This window comes from Malaclemys terrapin, chromosome 4 (genome assembly GCF_027887155.1).
Source record: "Malaclemys terrapin pileata isolate rMalTer1 chromosome 4, rMalTer1.hap1, whole genome shotgun sequence".
Classification (NCBI taxonomy): domain Eukaryota; kingdom Metazoa; phylum Chordata; order Testudines; family Emydidae; genus Malaclemys; species Malaclemys terrapin.
The window spans coordinates 106,013,275-106,025,636 of NC_071508.1; the positions used below are offsets into that span (position 1 = coordinate 106,013,275).

General features: G+C 36.7%; 1 protein-coding gene across 6 annotated transcripts in view; it reads left to right on the forward strand.

Annotated features, from left to right (window-relative positions):
* The window catches only part of NPAS3 (neuronal PAS domain protein 3), an 821,267-nt gene that overhangs the window by 568,844 nt on the left and 240,061 nt on the right, over positions 1-12,362 (forward strand). For all 6 annotated transcript variants that reach the window (XM_054028282.1, XM_054028283.1, XM_054028280.1 and 3 more), the window contains one exon: positions 1,841-1,930. In XM_054028282.1, coding sequence (XP_053884257.1) covers positions 1,841-1,930 — 90 coding nt within the window. The remainder of the gene's footprint in view (positions 1-1,840; positions 1,931-12,362) is intronic.

Consider the following 12,362-nt stretch of genomic DNA (forward strand, 5'->3'; position numbering starts at 1 on the left):
TATGGCAATGACTGTGTTCCGTAGCCAGCGTGGGGAGATAATGGCAGCATGGTAACGAGTCAACGGGATGTGACTGCTGTTGGAAAGAGGCACTCTATCCAATACACCAACACATGGCCACATAATCATAGAGTTTTCAATACTATTTATAGCAGGGGTTTAAACATTAATGTTCCCTGTAGCATTGGTAGCCCCATGTTCCTGAAGGACACCTTAAGCCACAGAGCTTTTAAAGGAAGCCTCCTCTTCTGACCTTTCTCACAGGGGAGGGGTAAGAGAATGGGACACAGACACAGTAGCAGAAGAGATGTTAGAGAATAGAGGATGCCACATTTATAAAGGTTTTAATTTTGCCCTTGTACAGATCTAAATCTGAGTTCCATCATTCCAGATTTTCCACCTGTTATTGACATTAAAGTTCAAGGAGCCTACGTTAATCATTTGCGGGGTGGGTGGGGGGGAAGATGATGATTTATAAGTTGCCATAAACTGCTTGCATAGTATAAATGTTTTTACTTGAAGAAAGTCTATGTAAATTTACATTTTTATTAATTCATAAATATAAATTAGAGAGCCTTTCTTTAATGCAATATCTTTTGTGATTGTTTGTTTTCCAATGCGTGGTTCATTCTTTTGAGAAAACACAGATTTTTGAACTAATTCCACCACCTACTACATCAGAGAGAGGTGAACACTTGCCAAAGTCAGCTTCTGACCGGCAGTATGTTAGAAATTAATCAAGAAGCAGAGGAATCAAAACATTAAAAAGCTTCAGAAATCACTGCTTTGTATTTGAAAGAGAGTGAAATTATTGCAGTGACTTTGGCATGTTACATTTTTCTCTAAATTTGTGTGCAGCTCTGTTATCTTGTTCTTCCAAGAACTTGTTGATCTCAAATGTAATACATTTGTGCTTTACACATACCTCTATCCCAAGGCTTGGATTTGGGATGTTTCCTCATTTGCAATTTCTTATAGTATTACTAATCTCTATAAATGTGTGGTTTTGTTTCGGCAAACTTTACATATGTGTTTTGCCAATAATTGGCCTCAATAGAGGAATAAACATGAAATGCCATGTATTCCCGATGAAGAGACATATTTTCATCTTGATGTGTAGTGATTTACTCCATGTATCAAATTTAGAATATATCTCTTTGTTTATTAACTGCAGTCATGTTTCAAAAGTTGTGACTTAATGTCTATAATCATATCTTGATTTTTCCATTTGCAATGGAAACCAGATCTAAAGACTTGAGCCTGTCAGAATAAAATTGAATCTAGTTTTACACTAAAGGGATGAAACTCATAAAATTTCTATAGACCCAACATAGTTGACAGTATCTGTTGATTGGCTTTGTTTGTTCTCCCACAAAAGGTACATGTGTGTGTGTGGGGGGGGGGGAGGTTGGAGTAATCCTGGATTAATTAACAAACTATGGAGGTCCATAATGGTTCAAGTGATGATCTGAATTTTTCTCTTGCTCAGTTTTTTGTGAGGGGGAATTTCCCCCTTTGCTACTACATAATTTTTGCATGTAGAAAAACTGAAGTTTAGTATTATTTTTTCCTTATTTCTTGTTTCACGCAAATGAGAATAAATTACACATAATGTATCTATGATGTAAGGAAGACAAAACATTCCTCATACTTTAGTATATATCTGTGTGCTGTTTGTGCATATATAAATACAATATACTGTAAAAGAATTGTATTCGGAATACAAGTTAAAAATGTTTATATAGAAAACAAAACATCATCGTCAATTTAGTGTTTGATGCCTTTGTTTTAATCTGTTACCAGCTTTGCATCAATCTATTTTTTTTTTCTTACTCTGCAGTCCCTGGATGGATTTGTATTTGCACTAAACCAAGAAGGAAAATTTTTGTACATTTCAGAAACCGTCTCCATCTATTTAGGCCTATCCCAAGTAAGTAAAAATTTTCGATTCTAGAATGTAATTGTGTAAGCTGCACTCTTCTGCTAAAGTAATAATCTGTTTTGCAGTATTTTGCATGAATTATGGAATCCATTACTTAAGGTCTGTGTCTGGTTCATTCTGAGAAGTAATTGAGAAGTATATGTGTCAGTATTGAATGTTCAGATAAAATAAACTTGGGCCTGAAAACTTTTTGTCACAAAGGATCATTATTAATTTATTGAGAACAAATGAAGTTACTTTTCTCAGTTGTTTTGAACTTTAAACCTCTATACCTGCTAGGAAAGGGACACACTAATAGTACTTCCCTTGTGTCCTATTACTGGATGTTTATGGAGTACCCTTTATTATCCTGGGAGCTGACACAATGACAGGGAGTCATTTGGAGTCAAGAAATGCTGAAAGAGACCATTAAAATGTCTTGCAGGGAGGGTTCCAACAAGGACATATTTTGTAGCCTTCACAAATGTTCACTAATACGAAATGACAAATTTATAAAATACAGTATTTTGATTATTTGCAGTTTAATTGCTGACATCTGTTTTTCAGAGGCTAAAAGGGAAGGAAAAAGGAAAAGTTGCTTGTTGTGGCTTATTGCTAATCCTACTGCATTCAGAGGCTTCTAGCCGAAATAGCTCCCTTCTATTTGGATTCAGAAATGCAGCAGAGAGTTTTTGCATGATGATTTGCCAAGTAGGATAATCTACTTCTAGTACAGTCACCCTGAGGAGATAAAAATGGAGATAATGTTTGTGTCTGCTCTTTTAAATGGGGACCCATAGTGAACTTGTTGCTTGAGTAAGTTGGCACAGCTCAGAGGAGGCAACTATTAGTATTGGAAGCTTTCAAAAACTAGTGATTTTGCTGTGCCCCTGCTACATTAAGAATGAGATTTTAAAATAATGAGAGAGATTTTAATGTTTGGTGCAGAAAAAGACCAAATTTAAATATTATCTGATGAGAATTAGAATAAGAGTTATTAACTCTGCAAAGAACATCCAAGCAATTGGCTATAGTGTATACAGCAATTGTGTTTTGTAGAGGCTTTAGCAAACCAAATGATAGAAATAGAAACGGAGCTATTTTTAATTTACTATTCATATTCTTGTCTCTCATTGAAGTCCCTAGTTTTGTAATGGGCTTTAATCCCTGCCTTAATCTGTTTGGGAGCTAGTATCAAGGATCTCAGGTTTTGAAATTGGTGCACCACCATGTTGCTAAAACAGTAAAGAATCAGAACTTTAATGTTGTTATTGTCTTAAGCTCATATTAATCTGTTTTATGCATAGTATCCAACAAAGTTTAATAAGCCAATAAAGAAAAAGGATGAATAATTAGTTTAAGCAGGTAAATGCTAATTAGGGAACTCCTGAAAGGCATCCATTATACACTAGCTTAAAACAAATTTTACAGCCCTGGTTAGTGGTGTAATCCAAATTCTGTCAAGGCAACTGCATTTTCTGTAATTGAGATGTGTATGTTTGCTTTGCATAACAGATGGCTCTGTATGCTTAGACTGATAGCTAGGAAAATAATAATTGCATTATTCTGGCCAAAAGAATATTAGCTCTTGGGTTTTGGCCATTTCAGTCAGTCCTCCTGCCAGCACAGCATATGCACATATATGGATTGGATTTTCAAGGAAATTGATGCATCTGGAATAGTGTGGCCATCTGAAATATCATCTGTTAAAGAAAAATGTGGCTTTAACCCTATGCTAGTCTCTCGTAAAAGCATTTTCTTCCACTGATTTTTAACTGCAATAACTGGTAAGACTCTCCTTATTCTAAACTTGTGTCAAGTTGTTGAGACATTACACTTCTCCTTTGAAGTAAGTGTTCAGATGAATAAAGCAATTGATATTTTTATTCATTTTTTGTGTGACTGTAGCACATAGGACTTTATTAATGGACCAGAACACTATACTAGGTTCTATACAAACATGGAACAAAAAGACATTCCCTGTCCCAAAGGGCTTACAGTCTAAGATGAGAGACAACAGGGGGATGCAGGCCAGTGGGGGAGTACTAAGAAACAATAAGACAATATTGGTCAGCCTGATGAGATGTGGTCTCAGCACATCTTCAGCCTAACCATTGACACATTTTTTGTAGGCTTAATGGAACAGTATGGTTTTGAGGAGGGTTTTGAAGGAGGACGAGTTAAGATTTGCAGAGGTTTATGGGTAGCTCCTCTCAAGCATGAGGGGCAGCATGGCAGAAAGCACAACGGTGCTTGTTAGAAAATGTAACAAGCAGATGTTGGAGGCTGGCATCCTGATCAGATCGGAAGCGGGAGCTGACATCGACATGAAAGGTGATGAGCAGATTAGGGATAGCCATGAAAGGCCTTGTAAGTGAAGATGAGTAGTTTATGTTTGATGTGCTTGAGACAGGAACACCAATGGAGGGATTGCCTAAACATATTACAGTATTTGACATATCATAACATCTCTTTGCATTTACTAATCAAGGTATCAGTGAAAAATTGTGTTGAAAAATCAGGCGCAAGATTGTGGACTTCATCACCATAATAAGTGAAATCTGCTGAGGGCCTTTGATTTACCCACTAAAATATGTCTAGTTGGTGTCCCCATCAATCTTTGCTTAGGACATTTGTATTTTATCAGGCCATAAATGAGTAAACATTGTGTACATTGTATACATCCTTACCACATTTTTTTTAATTGCCTTCCTGTAAATGCTGTAAAATCTTACAGATGCATCACTAGCAGCAGCTAAAGGAAAACTGCAATCATGCATACTAAATAGCTATTCAAATGCTTTATTTATTACAAAGAGCTGATTGGCAAAAATAGCCATGCAAACAAATTCTCGAAGTACAAAGGAAATGCTAATATGTCACTACAGTAATTTCAAAATAGTCCAAAGTGAGGAAGCCATTGCAGTATGTTATTTCATTGAATTGTGATATGTGATGAAGCTGGCAAGAACAAGCATTAATGGGATATAAACACATAAGATATCTTGCCTCCAATTCTTTCCATTATAGAATCATAGAAATGCAGGGCTGGAAAGGATCTCGAAAAGTTATCAAGTCCAATCCCCATGCTGAGGCAGGACAAAGTAAATGTAGACCTTCCCTGACAGGTGTTTGTCCAACCTGTTCTTAAAAATCTCCAGTGACTTGGATTCCACCACCTCCCTTGGAAGCCTATTCCAGAGCTTAACTACCTTTATATAAAGTGCTATAAGATAAATATTACTTGGTTCCTCTGTGAGGCTAGCTGAAGGTAGATTTGTGTAGAATGCACCCTGTAGACACTTTGTGAAACTTCTAAAACATTTCATAACCTAAATTCTAAGCTTCTTCAGTTGATTCCTCTTCCTGAAGTGCTGGCTTATGAGTTTTATTTTAATGTTTAGTGCTGCTTTGCTTACAGTGCTTTGTTTTTGTTTCTTTGTCTTTTTTATTTAATATGAATGAAAATTAGGTAGCTCGTTTTTTTAGAAATAAACAGGAAAAATGTCACATCCAATTAAAAGAAAACCATCTTTTGATCTAACTTCAAAGGATGGATGTAGAGTTTTCTCCACAAGCCCAATTTTTCTCTTTTGTGTAACTTGAGAGTCAGTGATTCAATAAAATGGATGCTGATGGGCAAAGTAAGATTAATAGTAAAGAAATCTGATAATACTAATATCTCTAGAGCTAGTCTGGGACTGATAATAATGAGGTTATTTGTTACAAAGTCTGGGCCTACTTTAATAATAAATAAAAATTGTAATAACTAGTCTTTCAACGTTGTAATGAATGTACATTGCAAATAGACACCAAAATAGATATATTTGGGTTTTAAACACTTTGGCCTGGATTCACAAAAGGATGTACGTGCCTAAATCCCGGAATCAGACCCTCCTGGCATTAACAACCCCCCCCCCCTTCAGCTGCCTCCAAATTGTGTAGGTGCCCAAAATTACTTGGTACCTAAAATTTTTGAAGTAAAAGGCACCCCTCTTTCTACTTCTGAGCGCACTCACTGCAGCCCCATGCCAGGCACTCAGATGCCTAAGCCCCAGAGTGATGCACAAATTGGCAGAAGGTAGGTTTTCCTCTGCCTGCAGGGTTCAGTCCGGTAAGCATGCTCAGACTTTATCTAGTGGATTGGCTCCTGTATATCAGTTTACAGAAAACAGCTTGGAGGAGTTGGGGGAGGGGAAGGAGACGTTCCCTTGGAACGTTTATCCCAGTGACTAAGAAACTCCCCTGATTGGTGGCAGATCCCAGTTCAAATCCCTTTTCCCCCTCAGATGAAGTAGGAACCTGAACTGGGGGTTTCTCACATCCATACTGACATACCAGGTGAGTATCCTAACTGTTGGGCTAAAAGTTATGAAGGACCATATCCTCTCCCCACCCTCTGCCTTCTTGCTAAAAGCACCTAACACTAGAGATGGTTTATAGCTAAGAATCCTGAGCAGAGGAAGGTGTCTCCCTGTAGCCCAGACTAAGGTGCCCATCTCTCAGAGATGTGCAGGGTTTACCACACATCCCTTCAGGGCCGCCCGGGGAGGGGGGGGGCAAGTGGGGCAATTTGCCCCGGGCCCCGCAGGGCCCCCCACGAGAATATAGTATTCTATAGTATTGCAATTTTTTTTATGGAAGGGGCCCCTGAAATTGCTTTGCCCCAGGGCTCCTGAATCCTCTGGGCGGCCCTGCATCCCTGGGCTTTGTACCTCCCATTGGCTACCTTATGCGAGGAGCCTCCTTGCATGGTGGCTTTTGTGAATCCCATTCTGAGGTTGCCTCTCTCTTCCCATTCATTGTATTGAAAACCTAGGTGCTGAACCTTGTGAATCCCAGTGATTTTCTAGACACCTACGTTTCTTTGTGAGTCTAGCCCTTTATCTTCAGGCTAGTGATGACCGGGAATTTTGTGTTAGTTGGTTTGCAGAATTTGATTTTAGAGTGCTTCTTCCAAAACAGTTCATTCTGGAATGGCATTGAGAACAGTTTCAGAGAATATCAGATGCACATTTGTGGCAGATACTAAGAAGAAGAGATGAAGGAAACTAAAATAAGGGTTTAAAAGTTAGATGAAATGGGCTACATTGTATAGGCCATATCCTCAGCTTGTGTAAATCTGCATGGTTCCATTATGATTTGGTCCAGTATAAAGTATTCACATGTAGACTCATGATCATTTAGAAGCTTGCAGTGCATGTGTACCTGGGGGTTTCTACAGTGGGGGATTTTTGCATGGAATTATTTACAGCAGTAAAACATGTAAGGAAAAATTCTGGCCCCATTCAAGTCAATAGCAAACTCCCATTGAATCCAGCTGGGCAGGATTTTACTCCTGGAGTAGATGATTGTGCTCAGAAGCAGGGAAAAAAAAGCACCTAAAAGGTGACTTGCAATGGGTACATGCCACTTTTCACACATCTGCATCAGGGGTGCAAAAATCCCCAATGCAGGCCAGCTGTGTTTGTCTGTCCAGCCACATTGCAAATCCAGCAGACAGTCTGAAATACCAAGAAACTACCATCCTTTGAAAATGAACAACTCCTGAATTTCTTGAATTATTAATAGAGTGGGAACAGATTTCAAATATAGATGCCTAAATTGGTCACCAGATTCCCACATCTGGGCACTCAAATGGACACTCAGGCACTCAAATTGCTATTTAAGGCCTCTAAATGGCAATGTAAATGTCTAAATCTGGGATTTGGGTACATAATTTAGGTGGCTAGATTTAAGAATTGGCCCACAGCATATTTTATCTTTGAATTGAACAATTTCTGCTTAAAAGAAAAATTACATCTAGAACAAAAATGGGAAATTAACAGAGTTTTATCATTAAAAAACATGATCAGCCAACGAGCTGGCTAAACCTCTTCTCATTTTCCTGAAACAAGCTCTCCTACTGACAGTTGTACTCTGCTTGTATATTATGGATTACCTCCCTTCTCTTTTCTTTCTGTAAAGTCCACACCTTAAAATAATAAGATATTTCCTACCTTAGCTTCAAGCTTCCCAGGACCCAGACAGGGTTGCAAATTGGCCCATTTAAAGAAAGCAATGCAGCTGCACACATAATAAGAACTTATAGATGTGTGTGGGGGGGGGGAAGAATAAATTATTGTTTTGTCCTTTTAAAAACAAACTAGGTGCAGACAACAGGTATATTAGATATGAACAGCTTTACTCATTCTGTCACGGATCTTTGTAGTTTGGATCCCTGCGCATTTGTTCTATGGAATGGCAAATAAAATTATAGCTACAGCACAGAAGTACAAGGTCAAATAAATGACAGTACTCAGTCTATTTGTGAAGCTATTCTGAAAGGGAACCATGGTGCCAAATGTGGTTTATTTGAATAATAAAGAAGAATTAGATTCCCCTGATAACTTGGCTGAGGGCCAATAAATCACTGGAGGTTAAGGATGCTTTGCAACTGCCATGTATTTCTTTTGCTGTTAGGAAGCACAAACCTCAACTATTATGCTCTACCTGTTTTTCAATGCAAATCAAGTTGAGGTTGGTATATGGTTAATGCATTACTTTATGCTAGGTTTGTTTAAAAAAACAGTATAAGGAAAATGTTGATATTTGCATTTGTTCTGTTAGTTCTAGCTCATTTTCCCACTGTAACATTTTAAAACCTGTATTTCATGGACAAAATAAATACTGTGTAACAAAGCCTCATAATAAAATAATTAAGAACCTCCAGTATTTTTCTATTTAATATTTGAACTTAGTATTTTGTATTCTAGATTTGAATAGTAATGGTAAGGATCATCAAATATTCAGTTAATAAATTCATGCACTAATTTTGATAATTATATAGAACTTTGACCCCTCTTAAACATAATTATTAAATAAAAACAGATGAAATTCAGTATTGTATAGTTTTTCAGGAAGTATTTTTCAGTGTTCAGCATAGGAAAGTTATTTACTTTCACGTAAAAAGAAGGGTGTGGGGGAGGGATCCTTTTTCAAATACAGAGGCTTTGAGGGTTTTGAGACCATTAAGAAAATATAAGTATCAAAATAATTCAGAAACAGTACAAGGCACAGTGGCACATTATCAATTTACAACATTTAAATTGATAAATGCTTGGTGGTGAAGGCCTACAAGGGCACTTTGAAAAGCAAATAGCGACCTGGTGAAGAAATTGATTTCTCCCCCCCCGAAAATGACTGCATGATGCATCATTTGACTGCATGCTGTCCAAGTGCTTGACAGAGATAATCTCAGCAATCCCACGGGTGACCTTATCGTTCTCACCAGGGCAACTTTGTCTAGGTTCTGACTTTGTGCATGTCAAGGTTTCTCCAGGCAGGATCCTTAGGGGGGAAAAGTTCCTCTGTTCGATCCAGATATTGAACCACTCTTCAAGGCACCCCCCCCACTTCCAAAAAGGCAAGCTCATTCTTTTTCTTCATAATTATGAATGAACTAAACAAGAGAAAATATCTATAGACAGAGTATCTTTGCTGAAACCATTATTGCCTTTTCAGTGTAGTTTAGCATAGTTCTTAAAGGAGAAAAAGATACCTGCCATTAGAGGTTATCAGACACAGTCGAAAGGCTCCAAAGCACACTACAATCTTTTGCATAACAGAAATATTCCGTCCGGCTTCTTTCTTTCTTACAATCAGTTTTCTTGGTTATCTTTGCATATGAAAAGTATTTGACATTGTTGCATTAATCCAAATTATTGTCTAATAATTTTGTCCCCTCTAATGATGATCTTGATTTTTTTCACCATAACCCAAGAACTTTTAAGACAACTCAAGTGCAAATGACAAACTGACGCAGGGCATAAACATCAACATCAATATGCATAATTTTGCTTAGACACCCTGTAACAACCTTCACTTGATGTGATCCAAAACACTTTGCCCATGTTATGTGGGTGTTATAAAATTGTTTTCTCTGGTACAGATGAATATATTACACAAATATTCGGTTATAGTGGTATTTTAAAATTTGTAGTAATGTTTTTAAAATGTACTTAGAATTATCAAAAAATTGTGTTTATTATACAGTTTGTAATTGTTAATTAAAATTCCCGATTAACAATCTATTGAACGCAGATGTTATGCTCTGTTTGGTACCCCAATGCTGCATTAGCCACTGCCTTTGACACCCACAGTTCACCATATTCAACATCTTTTACCTCCTTCTTTCATCCACAACATTAATTCTGAGTGAACAAGACGTGCTTCCTTGCTTTTGACAAGATTTGCTGCAGTCTCATGCGACAAAAACCCAACACTCATTCCAGATTCAGAAAGTAGGATTTATAACAGCATTTTAATTTAATGTTGGATGTCGAACATATAAAGAGATCACAGTAGTACTAGAGCTGAAAATTGATGCCTTTTTTATTAGTGTCCTCTCAGAAGTGGGTGAGCCGCTGTTTGTGCAATGGAGCACAGAGCACCACAGTCAGATGAATGAGGATATGCTATCTGCAAAGAATCATATTTCAAACCACTGTCTGCTTCTATTGATGTGCTCAGAGTTGAAAGGTTATGCTAGTAAATGCCATCAGAATTTCCAGCATTAGAAATCTGTGGAATAATCCTCTGACTGTCACTTTGTAGTCCGTCAAAATATAGTACACAGTGATATTTTGCTTATTTTTAACTTAAAATTAACTTATTGCTACATATCACATTGCTTTGCTTATTTTTCCCCAGTATGTTTAAATACCGCCAACAATATAGTTTTAAAGGTTCTATTGAATACACCAAAGTATGACTGAGAGAACTAAAGAAATCCAGTATGTCATTTCACATGAGAATCATGTTCTCCTTATTTATACTTTTAAGCATATTTTACCAGCCATTGAGGCTGAAATATTGAAAGCCTTTAGGCAGAAGGGATACACTAGTTAGAATGAATCACACAGATTCTTAGTACAATAAAATATAGCCTCATTGGTTTAACATTTGAAGGCTGCAGACTTTTCATGTTGCTTAATATTTACTGGCATTTGATATTAAGTATAAGATTTTGATAATATAAGATATTTTCACTGCAGTTAACACCTTCCAATATTAGCTAAGCAAAAATCTGAAAATATTGTTAGTAATTAGACTGTTTGCTTCATGATATAGGCAATGTTATGTTTCCCGATTAATTTTGAAAGTAGTATATAGCAAAAATGAGATTACGGAAAGTTAGATGTTCTAAAACTGTCATTCATATTAAAACCAAGAAATACTGTTTTCCTAAATTAACATACAACGTAGTTAAGCAAGCTTTGGAAATGTAAAACTCCAAGTTTTCTGGAGAATAGTTTGATATCTTTTCTCATTGACTAGCTACATATATTTGTATGCTTGTCAATGAATATTTTATGTATATTAATATAACTGTTTATCTTACCATGCAAAAATTGGTAAAAGGGATATTTTGTAGGAAACGTAACAAATAAGATGTTCTATATACATTTCTTTGGTATACTAATACTGTAGAAATTGGAATGAAATACAAAATTCTCATATAGATAGTAAGGCAATTACTTAAGCTAAGAGGAACAAGGTCATAAAGTCATTCCATTCATGGGTAATCAAAATTTCATTTCTATAAGAAAAACAGATGCGTATCAGTTTTTAGCTATTACATAAGAAGACATTTTTTCAAGACTGGCATATCACGGCAACAATTCTAGTGATAATTTCACTTGTTTAGTTGGCTAATACCACAGAAATTTACTTTAGGGTTTGAATAAGTTTTGGGAATTGGCTGATAGCTTTAAAATGGATGCTCCTATAAACAAATATTCTGTTGCTATTATTTATTATGTTTAGTGCCTATTACATCAAAGGTGTGGTATTCCTTTCCTGTATGGATCAAAATGTAACAGACCTGGTATAATTAATTTAAATAGGTTAAAAAAATTTGTCAAGAAAGTTATTTTCCTGTAAACAGTGCTTTTTAAGACATTGGTTCTTCCTATTGTTTTTCATCTGGAAGGATTTTTAATTCAACATAGAACAGCTGGCAAAACTACTTTCCCTGTTACTACTATATTACAGTTAGGGTAAGTGATCATGAGTTTGTGGCACTAAAGATCCATGTAGCTCAGGTGCAATCCACAGGTTTGGCAGCATTACTGCCAGCCCCATGTGCTCAAAAAGGATGGGTCAGCCCCCCAAAATCATGAGCTTGTCTTAAAAATCAAATTTTGGTTTCCATTTGTTTTCTGGAGTTAGAGTCTTTAGGGTTCACATGTTCAAACTTTTCTCCACGAAACAGGAGGACTAGAAACTTACATTTAAAAAAAAGAGAAAACTGAGATTTTCAGCATCAGAATTTCCAGCATGCCCAAAGCCTTATGGAAAACACCAAACATTGTGACACTTGTGATAAAATCACAAGAGTTAGCAAAACTGGGTCAGAGCTCTATTTGGCTGCCTGGTCTTAGGCTGAGTTTACAGAGAG